Here is a 23,523-nt window from a genome sequence, read left to right on the forward strand (position 1 = left end):
ATCGATGAACTTGAAACAAAACTTTAATCTTCGTATCAAGAATTAATAACAACCTATGCATTTATAATTTGTTCATCTAATCCATCCAATTCATTTTATTCCAACAATCGCGCACAATTAAATCATTCACGAAAGCAAAAAAAAAAAAAAGAAGAAAGAAAGCCAATTAATTACATACATTCCATGGAACAAAACACGAAATAAGAAAATTCTCTCTAGAGGAGACGTATCCACGTAAGAAGGTTGTCCCTGATCGTAGCCGAGGAAATCCGTTGCCGCGTTGTTTTCGTAGCCCGCAGGAGGCCATGGAACCCGAGAAAAATCGGGAACCGGGGAGTCGAGGACGAGGAGAGAGGGGGAGGATAGGTTGGAGGAAGATCGGTAGAACCGGTTTTCTCGAAGGAGCACGGTGACCACCACGTTGCCAGAAGGGGGAACGACGGTGTGTAGCCGAGCTAAAGGAGGCTAGCGTGGCCTGTTACGAGAGAGAAAACCGGTTTCACGATACAAACTGGAGTAAAAGTGTGCTGCATACGCGCCGATGTTGTACCGCGTGCTTCCATGTTTATGACGCGATCGGTGTTGATACGTAGCCAGAAATTGATAGACGGATACAGGATCGCGAGGGTGGAGCTTGAGAGGAGGGGTTGAACAGGAAAGAGACAGGGTACAGGGTACAGTTTGATAAGATTGTAAGTAGGTTTGAGGATGCGGAGATGGTAGAAGTGTGGTTGTGGAGAACACGAATGACAATTGGATGTGTTGGCGTGTTTGATGAAATAGAGAAAGTCGATGAGATGATATTGGATAGAGATTATTATTTTGGATTGGATGTTGGTTTGTTTAATTTAAATTGTTGGATGTTTATTAATTTTTTTCAGGAACATTTGTTATTTAAAAGCAGAAAGGTATTTTATATATAAATTCAATTTATGAATTGCACGATTGTATAAATTTTCTTTACGTAGGCTGGAATCTATATGTGGGTGATCCTTCGAAACGAGATTATACGTAAGATACTTTTACTTTAGAAACAATGAAAGTAATTCTTTGTTGCCTAGATTAAGGAAACTATGTTTCTAGTAAGTGTGCTGTTTAGACTTAACGTGTTAAGTCTAACCTTCGCGATGGAAACAGTTTTGCACAATTATTACTTCTGAAGCTCTGAACTATCATTATTCGTTCACTTCAACACGCATTAGAACATCTTCACTTATTTCATTCTCGTCCTTTCAACGAAAATAATAGCTATACAAAAAAAAAAATAATAAAGAAAAGAAATATATTTGCACAGTTTCAATTTGCAGAATTAATTAAAAGTTATTTTTAACTCAGGAAAAAATATTATTATCTAATTTATTTCCGCAACAACTTGAAGCTTGAATGCTACGTCAGTAGCGAAAATAAGTCGGAATGATCTCATGCCTGCGCGACATCTCGGTTTTGTTTAGCGTTGCAACTTCTTGGAGAAGAAATAGATAATAAAAAAAGAAAAAAACGAATATAAAACGATTATCAAAAGCAAGGGAGCGAGAAATATTTCCATTGATGCCGCGATTTCTCGAATCCTCCGGAGATTTCAATGCCGGGAATTATGGCGGGAAGCGATGCGATGCCGCCATGTTGGAACCTCGCCACGAGATCTCGATTCTCCCTGCGAGCGTCCCTTTTCCTGGAAGATATGTAACTCGAATACCTACGATCCTTAAGCCAGTACCACGAATCGTAGAGCTGCATTGTAAAAACAATCGTAAATATACGCAATGGAAAATGTTTTTCTTTGAAAACGATAATTAATCGTGAAAAACTGTTCTGTTTACTCACACGTTTCTTAATGATGTAACATCTTTCCTACAGAAATATTTTAGAGATTTAGTTCTTCTTTAAAAGAAATTTAATGGAACAATTTATTAAATATTCTTCGAATCAACAATCTTATTACAATCTTCGATTTCATTCTCAACCAATCCATTTATTTTTATATCACTATTATTTCCAACAAAGGCATCATTAATTACAAACAATTTAATTCCCCTCCCCTCCTCACGCAAATTCTTCAACATTCGATTATTCATCGATCTTTCGTAACATAATTCTCCCTCATCCGATCAGCTGACTCACCAGCCACCTCTCTTGGCGCAACTTCCCCCTTCCTTTCCCTCTCTTTCTCTTTAAAAAAAAAAGGAAAACAAGATAATCCATCCATCAAGGATATAATTAAATCTGAAAAGATACTCGAAATGTCGAAGAGAAAGAAGAAGAAGTTGGCGGGAAGCGTGGAAACCAGTAGCATCGTAAGCCCTTTGTTCTTTCGACTCGGCTTTCGAGCCGAGGTCAAGCGAAACGCAAGCGTGCGGTCCATGGTCGCGGCTGGAAACCAGTTCCCATTAAAAAGGCTTTCAGTGGCGCCTTCCCGCGGTGTTTCCCCGAGACTGGCGCGCAGGATCGACGACGCCGTTCTCCTCGGGCTTAGCCCAGGATATTGACCCGCCGATGCCATCTTGGATCACGTTGGTTTACGTGATCGTAGTACTACTCACAGCTGGCACCTACGTGCCTCTTTTCCCGCCACGCTCGCGATCGCTTTCGAAATGGACAACAGTTTCGACCCATGCTATTCACCTTGACTCGCGATGCGATTTGATTAATTCCATTCCATTTTCTTATGGAAAAAGGTTTATTTTCAATCTTATGATCCTAGATTTTTTTTTTTTGGGGAGTAACATTCGTATTTTTCGTTACGATTGTAGGATTATTGAATCGAATTACTCAAATTTGTTCCAATGTTCCAGGTTTTTCGATATTTCGCAAGAATTTTCAATTACTTAATTGTACCTTTTGTTTCATTGTTGTAAGAATGTAATGCAAAAAAAAAAGATATTTTTTTAAGGAAAACTAGAGTAACAAAGTATTATCTTTTAGATTTTTTTTTTATCCATGAATAGTCGAAAGATTCGTTGCAAAAGAGGCGAATATGATGATTACAACAGCGTAAGTAAGTAGAAAAACAAAGGAATATTGAACGGCCACTGAAAAATACAATCGCTCGTTTATCGGGATGATTTATGATCCGCCGCGTATTGTTTACGCGTGCGGGGTGTGGACTCGTGCGTGCGTAGGCGTAAATCAGCATCGGCATTCCCTGTTCATTATTCCTAGATCGCGTCGAGCATCCCAACAATAGAGAGGATACGTATCTCCGTCGATGGATCTACCGATTGTCACATACCGGTTTTCGATTCAGAAATTCAATTTTTTTCTTTCTTTCTTTTTTTTTTTTTTTTCCTTCCACCGAATAATGGAAGGAAATGGTAATTGCAAGAAGCTTGTAACGTAACGCGGCTGATGATAGTGAGAAAATTACGAATTATGAGGCCTATGAATTATTAATGTCGCTTCTGTTCTGTAACATTAGATAGATTTATCTTCGCAGTTCGTTTATCAATTTATTAAATCCCGATATATGAAAAAATGAAGTCCCTTTGAAATAAAAATCAGAGAAAAAATGAGAGGAGATTAATAAGTATGGTTTGATGCAGAGAAATTATCTCAATATTATACTTATTTTATATATATATATTTTTTTATCAATAATTGATTTGGAAAAATTAAAAAAATTAAAAATTATCGATTCATATTGTAAAATTTTATTCAAAGAATCGTATTATTGAGAATGAAAGGTATTTTATATGAGTAAGAATCGAATAAACTTTGAAGAGAATTTTATCGAGATCAGCACAGTATGTTGCTGACATCTCTATTTATGAATGTAATAGTACTATCGAAGTTGAGACGGTTATTCAACAGCAGTGAAAGGAAAATGCGCCTGAAAAATTCACCGCAGCTCGCAGTACGCGTATGCAGTTTGCATTGCTACAGGCGCGCTTGCATTCGATGCACTCGTGATCGTACATACAAATATGACCACTTCCTTGTCGATTAAGATGCTATGATGCTTTGCAATTTGCTTCGCTTCGATCCGTTTCGATTACAAGTTGCACTTTTCAAGGTGAAAATAATCTATTTTAAAATAAATTTAAATTTTTCACGTATTACTGATTTTCTTACATTACTTGTTGCCGTATATAAATTGTACTTTTTTTTTTTTTTCCTTTTTCTTTTCTAGTAATAATGTATGCCAACCTACGAGACGTATGCATTGAACATATTAATCATTTGAAGAGGGGGATGCTTTAACTCTGGAATACAAATGCTATACAATATTTCTAAAAAAATTTATTCCTATAATTCTTACTTTCACTTTTACCGAATTATCATTTATTAATTATATCTTTTGCAAAAATCGAAACTTAAAAATTGCAAAACATTTTTCTTGAAACAATTTATCTAACGTTTACTTAAAATTTTTTCAACCTGCAATTAGATCATCATCGAGATTTAATTAAATTGGATAACGATCGGCAAGCTTTAATTTATTCTTCCTTTGTTTTTCAGTTCAATTAATTAGAACTTGTTTAACTGTATTTCATTTCAGATCACCCGATTTAAAAGTACATATGAATGAGCGAAATCTCTCCTCCATCGAATCGAATATACCCTCTGGCAACGATTACAAAACCTCGTGTTCAACATCTGTCGCAACTCCATCGAACTCTTTAAATCTCACTCTTCCGCTTTCTTTCCGTACGATTCAACCTACTTATTTCATTCATACAAGCATTTTTAACATTTCAAATAATAATAATAATATATTTGTTTCAATAATTCAACAATTGCTCCAACAAATAATTGTAGAAATTTCATCTTTGTACTTCTTTCCAAATTTTTACATTCGTCTATAAAATGCTTACAGAGACTAACTCTAGAATACCTCGCATTAAATTTAAAATTTAGATTAAAAATCTAATTTAAAAATCTATGAATGCGATACCAGAAAATAAGCTACAAGCATTTGGAAGCTTTTAGAAAATTGTATATATAGTTCGAGTAATGCCAAGCTTGAAAAGGCCTTTCAGTCTCCATAACCTTTCAACGCTCGATGAAACACACCTGAATTAATTCGTCGCGCTTCCGATAGATATGCACGTGGTGTATAAGTTTTCACGGGCCATTGCTCGCGGAATCTTCGATTCCTAGAGGGGTGTGTTCTCACGGGGTGGTGCTTGCTCGGTCACTGGAAAAGACAAAGCCGTAAAAATCGACTCGACCGCTTTTGACCATCGGAAATCCTTTATGTCTACTTTAGAGAGAGAGAGTCGAAGGAAAGTATAACTCTTCAAGCATAACGTTCAATTGTTCGTGCCGTACATTTTCGAAGAAGATCTTCAAGGTCTTCTTTTATCCCCAATTAAATTCAAATTATCAGAAAGTGACGAATAGGATAGGATAAGGAATTGTGAACTAGTAAATTTATGAAAAGTTATTGGAAAACGAATTTTAATTAAGTCAAATTTTACGAAATAACACGTATATAAATCTAAGTTTCTATCTAATTGTCCAAGCAAATAACAGTTGAAAAAGGAGGGAAAAGGTCAAGTTTTTTCTTTCCTTCCCTTCTTTTTTATCCGATGAAGGAAAGAAAATTATCGTGACCTCCGAGTACATCGACCATGTGAACCTAGAAGCTGTTCCGGTGGCGGCTTCCGGTTCAACCCGTACCCTCCTCCGCTTTTCGCCCCTTTCTCCCCATTCAGCCGACATCGCTCCTATCTTGCGGCCACTTTACTATACTATTGCTCGCCACGTGGTCACGCTCTCTGAACCACGTGGGACCAGTGGGTTCGTGTGTTTATTCGTGATATTCGTTGCATTCCCCCCCTCTCTCTTTATTCGATCTAATGCTTCATTTTGTTTCGTTTGACATTTCGAAGAAATATGAATTTATTTTATTATTTATTTTGTAGATTTTCTTTAAGTTGATTATTATTTATTGTGGATTTAAATATTGAATATTCTCACGGCTTTGATCATTTGTTAATCGTATCAATCAGGACTTTCGTTCTTCGTTTATCTGAATGTCGGATCTTTTTGCGTGAAAAAAAAATTGAAAACGTGTCTCGTTTCTTTTTTTTTCATTCATCACGTTATCGTTGAAACAGATAGGCAGAGGAAGTTCTTGAGAACTTCTTGTGCTCTTGTCTGGCGTGTAAGTAGTAAAGTTTTAGCATAGATAAATTTGTTTACTACGAGCCGGGGTTGTTGAACAACGTGAGATCTGGCGCTTATGTATATATACGCAATGCAACATATTAACATAATCTCGAGAGGCTATGATTATCCTCGCTTTTTCCCCCTCTATTTAATTATCATTTAATTGCTCAGATGCTCCACTTACGATCAAACGACTGCAATTTACACGATTCTCTAATTCTTTTCAACGATAATTATTCAAGCATTATTTTTATTTATGTACGAATTATATAAACAATTAACATCGTTTCAAAAATTTTAATTTTCGATGTTGGAGAGGTATAACGTTGCTACAATACTTTATAATCTTACATTAATATTCACGTTAAAAATTTCCAACGTATCTCAATGATTCAAGCCTTTTAGTTAATTTTCAAATAGAATAGTTTAGAATTCGAGATAGGTTAGCTCAGTTTCACAATGTTTAATTTTAGAATATAATTTATCATTTGAGCCTTAACACCATTATCAATTAAATATCTTTCTATCCAATGTTACTTCTACTACTTACTAATTAAAAAATGTATTGCCCAAGACCTATTCTCAATCTAGCTCCTGTCACCTCGCAAGAGAGAAACGCATGTCACCTCTTTTACGACTATAGACCCGTATATAGACTCCATAGACTGTGCATCTATTCTCAGTGACCTAAGAATTCATATATGCAACCAAACAAATTTATTATATATTTTCCCTTCATTCTTAAATACGAAGCAAGTCGAAACAATTTGCACGATTAATCTGAAACCCAGGATCATTCCCATCGTAACAATGACACGAAATGACTTCGATAAAATCGTCTCCAAACCAACTTTCACCTAACTTTCAAACCCATCGGCAAAAATTATGAGAATATTCCTCCAGAAATATATCGTAGAGTATCGAAACGATTTAAATTCTAAAATCCACGAGTATCTCTCACAAATACAGAAAACCATTAAACATTATTGAAAATACAGATTATAAAGATCACAAATATGAAGAAAAATATTATTGCAATTCTGAAAGGGCTTAAACGAGGGCTTAAATTCGTACAAAAGCGAATTAATCTCTCAGCAGAGAGCGTGACATCGCGTTTCTCGCGATCTCATCGTTTCTAATAGCAGGAACGGTGCGAATCGAAAAAAGCCACGAGATCTTCGTACCCTCGAATCGTGCGTTTAATGAACGTATTCTACTCCACGATGCACGATATTGCGATCGAAGATCGACCCAGAGGCGCCAGACCTCTTCGAGACGCCGACTCCCACGTGACGCAGCTACCGTGTCCGTGGCAGGGGCTCGTTATTCTTGGCCGCGATTAATTTATAATCGCGTGTTTCCACACGTGAGCGACCGGTATGAGAAACAACAGGCCAGAGTTTCGGTCGTCAAACACTCCCCCTCCCCCCCCCAGGCTAGAAATGAACTTTCCGCGTTTTGCATGAATCGGCGCCGCCCGCCCCCTCCGCCTAATTGCGATTTAATTTCACCGTTGATGGGGCTTAAACTGGGTCCCCTAGCCGCTTACCACCGCCTTTGCTAATTGGAAACATCGTTTGCCAGAGTGCTTGCAAAGCGTATGAAATGGTTTTGCGTGGGACGATGCTCGACGATTATGGTTGCTCGAATGGCTCTTAAATTAGGACTGGGTAATAAGATTTATTTCGAGATGTAATTGAACATCCGTGAAGTTTTCCTTTCTTCTTTTTTTTCTTTCTCAAAAATTTGCGAAATAATTTTAATCGAATAAGAATGAGAAGATATTTTTGCGTGAAATTTGATTTCGATTGAAAAACCTATCTATGAATATTTATTATTATCGTTTGAGGGTGAACGGAAGGAAAACGATGACAAGTCCATTTTCATGATCCATTTGGATTCACTTTAATTTCATTATTCGTTCGAAACAAGGAACGATAAAAATACACAAATCGCAGTTCTAAAATTCTTCGCTTCATCGTCGAAAATTGATGGCCCCCGTTTCTCAACGACAAACAATGCCCGTTAACAATAAGATAAAACGTGAAAAGAGAAGATTTGCTTACGAAATGGTCGAAATTGGCGACGAGATACGCGGCGTCGCGTCCCGGCCGTGAGAGCTCGAACGAAACGAAATTACAACGATGATTACTCCGTCAGCCTGTTAATTCGCCCGGTAAAGGATTCTCTCAGCTCCGGCTCTTTCCCACGAAACAGAAACATTAAACACAGTGGTGTGTCTCACTTTGTGTTCGTGTCGATTGTGCGTTTTCTGCACGCCCACGTTTGCGAACGGATCGCGCTCTCCGCGCGCGGCAAGAGAATATTTCGACCTTCCGTTCGCGCTTTTATTTTTCTTTATCTCGCGATAATGAGAGACGTCCGCGGAGACGCGGAGGCTCTTTCTTCGAGTTTTCGAGTGAAACAAAGGGGATTGGAAAATATATGCAACGAGATCGGGGAAAAAAGGTTTTAACGATTTCGAGAAACTCCGTTCGAGGAGGAGAATTTGTATTGTTCGTATTGTAAGTGGACGATTTTTCTTATTCTCACGCATAATTTTCCTTTTTTTTTAAAATTCGAAGAAGCTCATCGCATCGCTTCTTATTACCGCGAGATAACACCTCCCTCTTTGAAATTCATTTCGAATCGTATTTTGTAGTTGGAATGACACGACAAGGTGGAGTGGTTAATTAGGGTCACGTGATTAAATGGAAAAGTGGGCGAAGAAGAGAAGCTAATTAAATATTGAGAATGAAGATACGACAATGTTCCAATTATTGGATTCTCGTTTTATTCCCGATCAGAGAACCTTCGTCATCGTACAAAATAATCAAACTTTACTTTTCTCGCGAACTCTCTGAATCTTAAAAAAAGAAAAAAAAATCCACTGGGCTACTTAGATAGATCTCGGTAACAATTACTCGAAATCTTCTCGGAAGGAGGGGAGATCGGATGATGCTGGAGGAAAAACGAAAATTCTCCGCGTCAGAGCGGAACTCGGTGGATAGATGAAGATTACAGATGAATCCGTTCGATGTTTCCCGGCCGCGAAACGTGCCACGGTTAATGACAACGGTTTGGATCGTTCTTCTGGCCAGTTAGCTCGTGCCAACGATCCCCGTTTCTGGCCGAGGGACGCCGATTTTTTACCACCGTCCATGCTCGTAAACCGCTGAGATAATGGCACGGTGTCCAGCACGGTGTTTCTTCCCGTTTAATTCGAAAGTTCCTCCGTTCGTTTCACGGCCGTTTCTTCCCTCGAAACGTTTTTCAACCTATTCCGGACGCCATTCTTGCAAATTCTCGACGAACATCCTGTGCAGATTCGTTGTAAACGAGAGACAAATTCGTTCGTCTCGCAGAGGGATACCTCGACCTCGGGCATAAAGTTTGAGAAAAAATAAGTTCTTGGTGGGGATGAGAGTTGAGAAATCCGTCAGATTTTTTTATATGACTCTGTATGTTTTTTTAGATCAACTCGAGTATCATCCATACAAAATTAAAACAATAATTGGAACAAGATTGGGAAATATTTTGTATTAAAATTATTATTCCATCTAATTATTCCCTTACACATAATGTAATAACACATTATATTTATAAGGGGATATTGATTGGAGATTTTTACAAGAAATTATTAATTTGGGAACTTGATTAGATTATTCTTACAAGAAATTATTAATTTGATCGAGTTCTGATCGCTAAAGTTCCGCTATCCGAAGGATGAGACGACGAATCGATGGTTGGAAGAGTCTCAAAAACCGGAGAGATTTCCGGCCGTGGATGGAATCCACGTGAAAAACGAGAAAAGTGATACGCGCGCACGTATCGCGTGCGAGCGAAGAAGCGGGACGTTGGGTCTCGAATCTTGGTGGAATGCATCGAAACGGCCGTGGAACAAGAAGAACCGCAAGGGAGAGCCGTGCTACGCCTATCAAGCACCGACTAACTACTGGTTGCGCCATTTTTCTTTTTTCTCCCTTTTCCACTCGGCTCGAACACGCGACTGCACCCACGGTGCACCGCGGATGGAAATTCCGCGCGAAATGGTAACACCCGTTCTTCCCATCTCGACTCAAGGCTAATTCCTCCCGTTGGAAAAATTAAACTCGTCGTGCGTCGAGGAAGTAAGAAAAAGCGGGGAATTCGAAATGGCCTCCCTCGGTTGATGCGCGCTTAGTTGCAGCAATTTCATTCCATTTTGCTTACAAACATGGGAAATTGAAAAGGAAATGTTTCAACCTCTAAATATCTTAATAAAAATCGTTTCTTTAACGTCCATCTTCTTTCTATAATTTTGCGTATAAACATAGGGAATATTTCAACATCTTAATAAAAATCGTCTCTCAACTATTTCCTTCCCAATTTTCACATATATAATATAATGTTTCAGGATGCCACTACGAATTTTCCAATGTTAAAAGGAATATTCCATACGTCAAGAGGCGCATGTTTCTCAAAGATCTTCGGCTTTCTATATACGAAGCAGAGCGATCCAGTTTCGCCGGATCGAGACGCAATTCCCGTAAAACGTGACTCGATTCGATCACGTCTCACCACGGAGAGGACGAACATCCGCTAACTGTTTTTGATAATCCTCGTTCACACAGTGTTATATTCGATACACACGTGTAATGATAATCATAAAGAAACAAGTTTGGGTTGTTTTGAAATAGATGTAGAAGTTCCTTGGTGCATTCCTCTTTTCTTTCAGAAACTTGCTCTTCTATGTATTGCTCGAGTTCATCAAGAAAACTTGTGCTAAACTTGTTATAAATAAGTTGATAATTTATCGATTGGAAACGAAGACGGAAGGGAATCTTGGTTTCGAAACGCGTGCTCCTCGACCTCGACACCTTTTCTTTCGCCTTTCTTTCTTTAGGGTCGCACAATGGAGAAATGTTTGTTACTTGCATACGTTTCAAACTAGGCCGAACGAAACGGGTTTTGAGCGCATTAACCTTTCGATTCGTTCCGCTACGACGGAACCCCTTTGTGCGATGATGACGAGGATCGATCAAATTGGATTGATGAAATTACACGTTTGGTATAAATTTATGCCGCGAGGAAGAGGATTGATGTAGCTGACGAACGATTAGATTAGGTAGTAAATATTCGAGACTACTTTGGATTTTTCAATCGAATTTATACTTTTTTGATATATTTTAACAATCTGATTTTAATTTAATTTTATTTATAACAGCAGCTATATAGTTCGATTGAAAATGATTGCAAATGAAACTTTTCTTTTTCTTTGCGAGCAATTAAAATACTTTGTCGCTGTATTTACACGGCCTGTTAACTCAAACAACTCAAGTAAATAATCCTCCAATTATTTCGAGCAGCGAATTAAACCATGCAACCAGTCTCTGACTAACTGCAGAATGACATACTAGCTGTGCTAGATCACAAATATAATCAAATTAAAAATATTGTTGCTAAACTAGGATAAAACTTGCGATTAAAATATCCTTTCAAAAGAAATGAAACGAAAAAAAAAAATTTAAGAAATCGTTCTATATCTTCTCGATTTAATATCAGTTTCAACACGATCGTTTCTCAACAACCCGTGTTCACAGCTTCGAATTACCAGGAACAGGAACAGAAAAGTCAATTATCGATTATTAACCAGCTGTAAAAACAGGCCAGAAGAAACCTATAAGGAAGCATTAATTAAATAAATTGCAAATTGTTTCTCTCTCGCCTGAGGAGAAGGACAAGAAGAAAGAGGATCACCTCCCGACAATTACTCGATTACATCGTGCGGAGCGATGATCGATCGATGTTCCCGGAATACGAGATCAGTGAGACAGTTCTGGTCCGCTAAAAATGGTCCAATGGAACAACGCGTTGTTCGAGGAGTCGTCGAAGCGTCGAGCGAGGCGTTAGATTTCACAAGGTGGAAATGAAACTCGGCGGAACGAAAAGATAGGAAGAGAACATTCGAATTAAACGCGGCAAGTGTTGCGTGATCCGCGACCTAGAAAATTCAGAGGAAAGGATGGTGGGATATCGCGTTACCGAACCGAGAAGTCGGCGAGAAGACGATATCCTTCTCCTAGCCTATGAAAGGATAATACCGACACACGAAGCGTGAACACTTGGAATTTTCTACGGGATGGCTTGCACCCCGTTTCGATGGAGGCGAATGGACCCCATCCGTGAGAATATTAGATGATGCACGTAGCGAGGTGAAATTTGTCGGCCGGTGATCGTAATCCGTGTCGAGGGATTAATTTCGAGGAAGTTGCTGGGCGAATCGATGCATTCGAAATTAATATCAATTCGATGGATTAATAGATTCGGATAATTATTCGATCCAATCAAATTTTAATCATATCCGAGATATATTCACATACCAATTAAGAAAATATTCGATAATAAATTTTGTAATTTGTAATAAGATACATTGTATATCTATTTTCGAAAAGTCAGGATACCTTTTTATTTTTAGAAGAAGGAAATCTTGCTTCCTCGTTGAATACATACATCGATAAAAGATTCGAGCCCGTTCGAACGAGAAATCGCGGCACGAGTTGAATCGATTGGAAAGATCGACGGAAGGATCACGTTCACTGGCGACACTGCGTCGCCACGGAGAAGAAAACGATATAGAATCGATACGCATGCGACTCGCGTGGGTGTATGCCGGCCACACATCGACGCACGTGCGAATTCACGATCGAACGCACGCGTTTCTCAGTCTCGCATCGCGGACTTTTCCCACACGTGGCTCGTCTTCTTCTTCTTCTTCTTCTTCTTCTTCTTTTCCCTCGCCTTCGAGAACGCCGCCTCCCCTTTCCACCACTTGTGCGTATATTCCTCTTTCAACTCTTCCGCCTCCTCCGCCTCCTCCACCTCCTTTTCTTCCGAGGCCGATGCTTCTCTGCCCTCGCCTTATTCCTCCCCTTATTTTCTTTCTTTCGCAGTGTTCTTAACCTCGAGTGGGCAGCCGAGTTGCGCAATCGAGCCTCTCGAGTTTTATTGTTCCGTGTATCGAACGTGCAAAATATCATTCTGGCTGGAGAATTTACAATGTTACGGACATCTATGGTGATCTAAATGCAAGTTTTGGAGTGTATATTAAATATTGTAATTTTGTTTAAGATGTTCGAAGTTAAAATATTACAAACGAGAAATCATTATTAGGAAAAGTTAATTTCAAAGTTCTCACGTTTAATTATTCATCGAAAAAAGAAAGATAATAATTATGATCAACTTGTAAACTCAAAAATTCTAGCTTTCAATTTTTCTAAAGATACTTTTAATTACAAAAAAAAGAATAACGAATTTTTTTCAACTAATCTACTGCTTTCTTCGATCCTACAGACAAAGAGTAGCGAATCTAAGGATCGAATAAGATCTAAAAAGAGTCTAACCTCACTCTCCACTTGTCTGGAAAAGGAACGGTGCGCCTTGTGCGCGAGAGCTTCCGGTTCCTTGCTCGCGCCGCGGTAGACATCACCTGGCGATGAGTCAGAGAAGTAATTCCCAGACACCTGCTGCCCTAAGAGGCCGAATCGCGTATACAAGCAGGTCCCATCCGCTATTAACGATGCACGGGTTTTCTTTCTCTCTTCGGGGTCGGTGGCGAAGGGTCGACAGAAACGCAACTTCTTCTTCGGCTATTGTCACCGAAACGAGACCCGGATTCATGGGCCAGCGATTTGCGAACGACGCGAACGGCACCCTCACCTGACCCCCGACTACGTGATTCGTCGTCGTGAAACGGCTTCGTGTATTTCCAAGTCACTAGGAGATTTTCCTCCATAGTTTGCACGCAATGGGTCAGTAAAAAGTGGTTTTTCCTTTTAGGTAATTCGAGCGAATTTTCGTGAATCATAAAATTGGACAATGGAAAGTCTCGTGAGAGGTATACCTTGCTATTTGAAAAAAGATGGAAAATATTTATATTTTCTAGAAGAAAGAAGCATAATATTTATAATAAGTTTAACAGGAATTTCAACGCAATAATTATAAACACGATACAAAATAAAGTTCTCAGCTTGCGATATCGAATTATCGTGAATAGAAAGAAATGGTTCAAATCAAGAATAAATACAGAAAACAAAGGAGGATAATTTGCATGGAATACAATTCACAATGAAATTGACCTCGTTTACGTAATAATAAGTGGGCGTGCTGGAAATGCACAGATGGTACTCTTCTAAAAAAAATGCAATCAGATCATGCTTGGATCTCACTGTCCAGTGTACATCTGCGTCTAACTAAGCAGATGTTTCGTAGGAAAGGTACGCTATACCGATGTTTCGCCAATCGTTGTTGCCGCCAAATTCCGAAGGAAGATCGGGTCAGGTGCGTATCGACCACGTGCCACCAGATGGATGCCTGACTTTTGTTTTTTTGAAATAACGAGCACGTGAGCACAAAATTGTTTTAAAGATATTTGCTGGTTAATCGATTAACCATTGATGGACATTTCGAATAAATTCATCGTAAGATCAGCGTCCTCGAAATGATGATTCGAGAAGAAAGCGTAGGATCAATCGAATTATTGAAATCACGTGAATTGGATTGCGTGGGATTGGTTACAAAATGAAAATAGAGATCTCCGTTTCACTCACGATTTGATATTGAAATTTTACGATTGATAGGATTTCTATCGTAGAAATATTTGTCACAATGGATATCTCTCGTTACAACAATTTTCTTCGACCATTTTTATTCCATTCTTTTAATCCTTTCATAGAACAAGAAAGGAAATCCAGGAAAACGCTTCTCGATGATTGCGTCAATTTCTTCACCTTAAAAACATGAAGCTGTATAGAAAATAATGGATGAAGCATTCGTGACAGACGGAAGAAAAGTGCATTGTGAATACACCGTGCGATACAGACGATTGCTTCACTAACGAGACACAGGAGCTTCATTTAAACGAGAGCATGCTCGTTTACGGAAGCAAAACGATTCTTTCCTGTTTCACCCGCCATATTAATCCGAAACTTGGACTAATTTTCCGTTCAAATTTTATTAAACAACAATCGTGCAATATTTTAATCCAAAATTAAATTGCAAGGAAATAGAGGAATATATCTTAATGAAATTAGAATGAAACATTCTATAGTATTGACTAATTGGCTAATAAATAATCATAAATGAGAGATTTTTTTTTAATTCAAAGAAAACTCGAAAAAGAAGTATCTTATTCCATCAATTCTTTCTGACCTTCGATATCGATCACTTCACACCTACTCAAAAATAATTCCTTCACTTAACAAGTCTTAACACCGAAAATTTGCACCTTGTTTGGTTAAAGCTGTTAGAATCTATTAACCAATAATAATTTCACACGTAATATATACACGTGTAAAATTACAAAGTGTTAAGTTATTAACAATTTTTACCATTTAATAGAATTTTAAGTATAAAATAATTATCCCAAGATCTCGGGGCATGAATCATATTGCGCAATGTGTATTATCTTCGTGACAATGTAAAAAACTGCAACTACTCGTAGAAAAAAGAAAAAAAAAAAAAAACCGAAATCGTGGTTGAACAAAACACAGAAGCTGAGAAACGTGTTTAATTCAACTCGGGCCCTCGAGGTGTCGACACAGGGAGGGAAGGTGCATTGTGCGGCATGCGATGGGAGCAACAGTGTCAATAACACCCAGAAGACACTGGGACTGTGAACAGGTGTAAAAGGGTGTACCCACTTCGTCCTTTCCGGCGAGCGGCTAATTATAATAGGAAACTGATTCATCTGCCGGCGCTAATTACGAGTAGGCCGTGCCGTCTACCTCGACACCCCCCTCCACACTCCCTCCCCAGCGCATTATATATACCAGATTTGCGAGAGAGGCGGTGGGGGTATCGATAGGAAAATCGCTGGTGCGGCGACGATGAGAACGAAAGGGAATCCTTCGTTCGAGACGAACCTTGAGGATCGAGTTGTGGAAACGTCCAATTCTCCAATGTCAACTCGATCCTTCAAACCAGTCTCCCTTTTTTTTTTTTTTTTTAGATGACGGTGTTCGCATGGTAAGAACGATAATGTGTGAAAAGGGAAGAAATAATCGGTTTGTTTGTTTTAGGTGGGTGTCGACAAGCCCGTGTGTCTGTTTAATTTTTAACCGAATGGAGTGGGCAAATGAAGGTGAAAATAAAAATTGACTTGACAGTTGGAGTGTGAATTTCGTATCGTTTACTTTGTCTGGTTATTTTTATAATGAGATATATATATATATATTTGTTAAAATAATATTATTTTCGTTTCTCCGATTTTTATAAAAATAGATGTCTCTCGTTTATTTAAATTAATTCCAAAGTATTTATATATACATATCTTTTATATTATTATTTATATTATTATATTTATATTGTACATCTCGATATTTGTATTTTCTTCCTTCAATGATCCGATGCCTTTCACCGAAAATTACACAACGACGAGTTATAATCGGGTTCTCATCGGGCTAAGGGAAGGAATGATATCTCGACCGTGTCTTTTCAGTTCTCGAGTGTCTTTAAAAACGGCGTTAAGCACACGAGCGGAGATTAAGGTAAAGTAACGCGTTACCTAATCTCCGTCGTTGGAAATCTTCCAAAGCTCTTTTGCTCTCCCAGCCTCGTCGACGAAACGTTATCTCGTCGCGGGAAATACGCGAGCATCGCGATGTTGTGTCGCCAGATAATACAAAACCTAGCCCCATTAACCGGTACAAGTCGCCAGATAACGCTTTAACTCGCGATAAAGCAATACTGTATACTCTTCCTTATTTCCGTTCGTTCGAAAACGTGTCCACGGTGGTTTGCTTATTTCGTCTTTGTTCGAATTCAGTTTATGAAAAAGTATTAGACACGTGTAGCTGTAAAAACACGTATATGATGATAAAATTGTAGAGTAAGTCAGAGTGTAATCAATGCGAATGATGGAGAAAAGAATAGAATTATTTAAAACAAGAAATTAATCGAACATTGTTTGATGTGACTCATTTATTCATATTAACGAATAATTTCAATTTCAAATGTTTGTACATTTGATTTTTAATTAATATTATCACGAAAAAATGATACAAATCATTAGATTGCAAATTTTTTATCTAGCTAAAGAAATGATTAAATATATATAAATATGTATGATGTCATCTTAAATTATATACTTTATATCACAATTATTTTATTTGCGTAAATTTACAAATGAAACTTCTATTTTTGTATCAAGATAAAATTAAAAATTGTATCATCAAAAGGAATTCAGTAGAGAAAACTATTCTATTGAAGTCATTTTTTATTTCAAGATCTCGAATAGATTGTTGAGAATAGGCCCATGATTCAGTGACTTATATTTTTTTTCTGAATCTGTCACTTATCTAAAGTTTGGGATAGGTCAATGAGACAAGATGAAAACGAGAGATCTGAAAAAACAATAAAGATAGAGATAGAAAACGATTAAAAATTAGGCTTTTCTTTACACGAGTATAAATCAGGAATCGGAAATCATATCGAGATAAATCAGAAAACGTTTCAAAGGGGAAGCTTCTAATGATCGTTCATTGATTAATTGAAAATTATTATCTTTCGAGTTATAGCTATTTCTGAAAGAATATTATATTGAAGATATATTCTACTAATTTAAAAAATCATTCCTCGTTATTTTCGAACAATCCAATTTTATTATCATCGTCATATTATAAATTCAAATTATTAAAGATATTAAAGATATATTTTAATTTACTCAATCGTGTCTTCAAAATTGATTTATTTATCAAGCAAAATATTCGTTCATTGTTTGGATTAATTACTTCATGAGTTTTAGTTACTAAAATAGATATATGATTGATCAAAATGGTTCTGGTTCGAAGGGTCATTAACTTTTGTGCTAATGGAAACCAGACGTTACAGTGCAAAGAAACACATGTAGATACATTCATATACTCAATCTTTTATTATCTATAAAGGGGTGTAGCTTCGTTATCAATTATACTTTTAAAATTTACCATGAATCAGTACTGTCTTAAATAGTCTTAAACTTCAGTATACAATTTTCTTTTTCTTTTTTTTCTCTTCATCGTGAAACGATGAGAAAGGTTTTAATTATTTTCAGACTTTTAATTTCCACTCGCTTTAAACTCTTCGTTAAAATTGTATAGACATGGTTCCTCAGCGACGATGAAAAGTGTCTCCAATTAATGAAAAATCCAATGGAATGGGAATGAGAGAGGAAGGGTTAAAAAAACAATTAACTATCCTTTCCCAATCGTTTCCAATTATCCAAAAACTGGGTCGTTGTTCCATCCTTGACTCGCATTGATTTATTTTAAGTTTATTATTAAGAAATCGTAAAATACTAAGTAAAATATATACTCAAAATATCCAAGAATCTTTTAATATACAAAAATCAAGTTACAAATCAAAAATGTCACACGATATTCCTTCTTATTTCTTTACTTCTTTTTTAATTAAATTTCATTAATTATTTCAATTTATTTCGTTCTATTAATTTCACTCGTCTTACGTTAAACTAATCTCCAATAAAGTATATTTTATAAGAAAAAAAGGAAAAAATTGGAAACAAACGTGGAGATAGGCCATAAAAATATACACGAACGAGATGTTGCCTAAAACATAATTTATGCGCGATATGGGTTTGCTTCGACGATAACGAGGAACGTTTCAAACATTTATCAGCATCGGCGACGAAACTGGTCGATGGACCGTTAGCCAGCCCCAAGGTGCCATTACAGCGGAGCCGAAAACAAGTTTTATATCATTAATTCGTTCGTTAGTTCGGTATTGCTAATGAAACATTTTTCGACGAACGAAACCCTCGAACGATACACTCCTGGGTTTCATTAATCCACTGGTTGCTAATTTATAGGCCGATTAAATCGCGCCGATAAAAATTACCATTTATCGGCCGCTGCCCTAACAGATACAGGCCGCGATTGTTTAATTTCATCGTCCACTGGCGGGCGAAATTGGAAAGCATTAATAATACGCAAGGAGGAACCGAGAAGTCGTCGCTGTAAAATTGGAATGGAATTGAAAAATTGCGTGGTGCCGTGGAACGGATTGAACGATACTTGAAACAATTAGAGTATTTGCTCTCAGAAAAATCTTCTGAGAAATCTTCTGGAGTTAAATTTATGTATTACTGTTAATTCTTAAAATCTCGTAAGTTTTTCTTTTTTTTTAATAATTGATAAATATATATAATTTAGAATTCTTGGAAACTCGAGTCATTAAAGAATTTAAGATCAAGAGGAAATAAATTAAATATTACGTTATTAGGTTAACGAAAGAAAAATTGATATGTTACATGTCTATCTGATCTTAAAGCAAAACGAATTTGATGAAATTCGCTCGCGCCTATAGAAACGAACAAAAGTGTATTGTCCCGTGGCGATTTAATGACGCGAATAGCCATCGAACGTGGAGGCAGCCATGCTTCAAGCAAAACTGAAAACTAAATTAAAGTTGAAATTGAATGAAAACCTACTATGTACGTATGATCTGATTGAGCGAGATGAGCTTATATCGAATGCTGTGCAACAATTGGAACAAATATACGATAAATAAATATTAAAATTATTTTAACATCACATATTAAATTATTCAAACTCGTGCAAACTACAATTATAACACAGAAAAGATAAATTTCATTATTTTCAAAACTGACCAAAGATATATTCTGAATATATCGATATACTAACTAGACCTTGAATAAATTATTCAACCAAGAAAGAAGAATCTTTTCAATCTATCTAAACAACTGCCACGAAAAAAAAAACAGGGAAACTTTCCAAATAAATAGTCACCAACAACTAAACGATTAATTTACATTCGATTTACAAAGCATGTATGGGATATCCAATCACCCATCGATCAACGTGGAACGAGTTCACGAGTTTCTTATGAGACAGATTAATTTTCAAGGCGCGGGGGATGAATGGCGGGTAAACGCACGCGCGCGAATACACAACGAAGGAGCGACGAAGGTTTCTAATCTAATAAAACGATCGCGCTATTAGCTATCGGCATTCGACATGAAGCACGCGTACCCGATACTCTTGGCTTTTACGTGACACGTGAATACAAGCGTTTTAAGCGTAAAACGTGCACGCGGACAGGGTGTGGTAAGTAACTCCTTTGTCCCGTGTCACGAATGAAAAGTGAACGTCACGCATGCACACGCACACGCACAGAGGTGATCAAAGTGGCATCGCCACGATGGGAAACAATTGTGTTCTGTGTTGAAGTTTCCTATATCTCGACGATCTCGTTAATAAACCGTATTGTTTTCCGAAATTCTTTTTTTTTCTTCACGCTTTAATAGTAATGTAATTTAATTGACACGAGTGTAACAGGTTGTTACATAAGGTAATTTTTATTTCTAAAAAATCTTTTCTACGTTCATCTTTCGATAAAATGAAATATACATATTGATTTGAAAGAAGGATTTGAAGAAGAATGTTTTAAGAACGAAAGAAGAAATATTCTCTTTCTAACGATTAATATAAATTCTTCGATCCTGGCGGATTTAATTAATTTTACTAATCATCGATAAATTAAGATAGAAATATTTCTAGCAGCGAGACAATGGCCATTGTCACAGGAGAGTTGAACTCGAGAAAAGCCCTGAAAGTTAACCGGTCGCGAACAGCATTCTCCTCTCATAATTCAATCGCTCTATAATTCTTCGAGCACGTGAACCAAGCAGAAACCTTGTCGAATCTATAAACACTTTCTAACTTCTGGAAAGAAAAAAAAAAAAGTAAAAAATTACATCCACATCGACAATTAATCTCGAGTGTTTCCAGACCAGAATTCTCGAATACAAGATTCCTTCCTAGAAACTCAACCAGAATTGTTAACGATCAACAACGAAAGTATGATCTTTCTTTTGTTTCTAAAGATGGAACGAAGAGAAACGTTATTATATTTTTGGTATCTAGTTGTTAGATCGCGAGAAAGATCGTGAAGAAAGTGGGAAAAGAGAGGAACAAAATGAGAGGGGGCTTAAAAGTATTCTCCACATGTCCTGTCACTTACCAAGCATGAATATTTACGTCCACGTCGAAAGTTTTCAGGAGATAACAGGTCTTAAAGATTTGGTAGCCACCATAAACTGTGGACGGTTGGTGGTGGGCTTGCCGTAAGTGTCTTGCTGTAAATCTGTTTCTTTAAAACTTACGAATTCGCGTTTCCAAGTGATTTAGACAGAAAATGTGACTCGGTGTATCGGCGTGGATTATTCTTGCTTCGTTTATATTCGTCTCTCGTGAGATTTGCTTAAAATCACGTTAATATATCGTTTGAGTTAACGCGAGTTATTTTGCGAATTTGCATTGATTTTATTGAACGGTGAGAATAATCTTTTCTTCTTAATTAAATAGCCTGATTCTTAGTTTCATTGTCAAAAGATATAAATAAAATTCTTCGCAAGAATAATTGTTAATACTTTGCAATCTCTTTTGAAAATTAAAAGATTAAGTTAGATTTTTTTTTTATTTATGCATTACTTTTTTTTCGTATATAAATATTTATATTTATCTACGTTAAATTACACGATGAAATTATCGTGAACACGCGAAAGAAAAAAAGTTTTGTAAACGCGCTGAAATGCACGTTCAGCTATCCGGTTGCATACAAGAAGGCGCCTTTCGACGAGGCATACGCAGAAATGCAGATTGCCATATTGCAAACACAAAGAGGAAAAATGAAAAATAAGCGAAAAATTCCTTTACCCCAGTTAAATTAATACGAATTAAAGCATTTTTAAAAAAAAAAATAATTTATACTTTGCAATAAAGAAAAAAGAATAGGGAATACAATAACGAGACGAAGTTGATCTTGAAATTTATTGAATCCTTTCACTTTTAACAGACAACTCGTATGAATTACAAATGGATATCATTTACAATTTTGCTTCAGGCAGAATTTTTTCCCAATCCTTAACCTTTTCAAACATACACACTTGTGAAAGAATTATGATAAATCGACTTAAACAATTTATCATATTCCTTAAATTATAGCCCCTACATCTACAAATAAAATAGAATTACGTCTTTTCGTTTCTTCGATCAAAGCGAATCGATTCATTGGTGTCACATTTCTATTACAAATTGCGATCTACGAAGAATAAGAAAACGAGTCGAATTTTCGAATCCGTTTGCTCGAGCTGAAACTCGAATTAATCGAGAATTTTCGATTTACGTTACGCAATCGTTGTTGAAACGAGAAGCCGAAAGCTCGAATCGAGCCACCTTTGTCCTTCGGACAACGGCCGTTTATTCGAAATCCGATCGATTGTTCTAATCGAGACCGAGCCGTGTGTAATTGCTTCCTGCGGATGTTACAATTACCGCTACGTATATCGGATATAGCGTATTGCGGCGTGCACAAAAGCTGGGAAAAAACAGATCGACACAACGAATTCTAACGGTACGTGGGAAGGCTCCTTTTCCAAGCCGTGAAATTATTTCCATTAATGAACCGTGATACCTTGTTTCGAGCAACTCGAGGAAACGGCGCGAAATTTGAACGGGGAGAGGAAAAACTTGGATTTTCGAGAGCGATCGATGATTATAGGTAAGTGCATACGATATAGGCGAAACAGGATGTCGGTGTTTTGTCGTCGTTTACAATGTTCGAGGCTTCTTATTTGAATAGAGTATTTCGATCACGATAATTTTGTTGAATTAATAAATGGTGAATTGAATTTTCAGATGGGATACGATTATAAACACTTAGGAATAATTATTCGAGTATAAAATAATTCTTCTTTTAGAAGAATTATTTCATAAATTAAAATATATTTTTATCGTCGTTTAATTGGCACTTCTTTTTTCATCTTGTCTCACATGATCAAATCAAAGAGGGAATTAATGTAAAACTTGTTTAATGATAGTAGTTTAAAAATATTTAAAGATAAAGAGATACGTATATATTTCGTGGCTGTAAAGTTTTTAAGGCCAATCGTGTGTGTCCGTGAAAGAAGATTTATCTTACCTGAACGGCGCTGTTGAGGAAACAGTTGTTTTGACCAGGTCCATTGAGCAATCCTTTAGTGCTGGTGAAACTGGTATTATGATCATTGGACGATGATTTCTGCGCGGACTGGATCTGTCCATTCGATTGACTTCCATGGATCTGATGGCACTGCGTCGATTGCAAATATCCAGCGTAATCCACGGTGTCCTGGGATGCAGCTGGCTGCTGTAACCCCATGATGGAAGCCATCCTCGGTCAGCTACGTCTGTGTCATCTGCGCGAATGAAAAATTGAAATTTCATTGGTCGAATATCTCTTACAATTATCTCATGTTCATTTTTTAATTATCTAACATTGATGATGTTCCTTTCAATTATTTTTTTTAATGTGCTGAGCTTACAAAAATTTTGAGAAAATTTAAGAATTATCATCCAATAAATTTTAAATTATAAT

At 37.0% G+C, this 23,523-nt stretch overlaps 1 protein-coding gene across 2 annotated transcripts in view; it reads right to left on the reverse strand.

Moving 5' to 3' along the window:
• The window catches only part of LOC411038, an 89,912-nt gene that overhangs the window by 42,788 nt on the left and 23,601 nt on the right, over positions 1 to 23,523 (reverse strand). For both annotated transcript variants that reach the window (XM_016911877.2, XM_016911876.2), the window contains exon 2: positions 23,089 to 23,344. In XM_016911877.2, the coding sequence (XP_016767366.2) occupies positions 23,089 to 23,319 (231 nt within the window). In that variant the 5' untranslated portion in view covers positions 23,320 to 23,344. The remainder of the gene's footprint in view (positions 1 to 23,088; positions 23,345 to 23,523) is intronic.

The sequence above is a fragment of the Apis mellifera genome, linkage group LG4 (assembly GCF_003254395.2).
Source record: "Apis mellifera strain DH4 linkage group LG4, Amel_HAv3.1, whole genome shotgun sequence".
Taxonomy (NCBI): domain Eukaryota; kingdom Metazoa; phylum Arthropoda; class Insecta; order Hymenoptera; family Apidae; genus Apis; species Apis mellifera.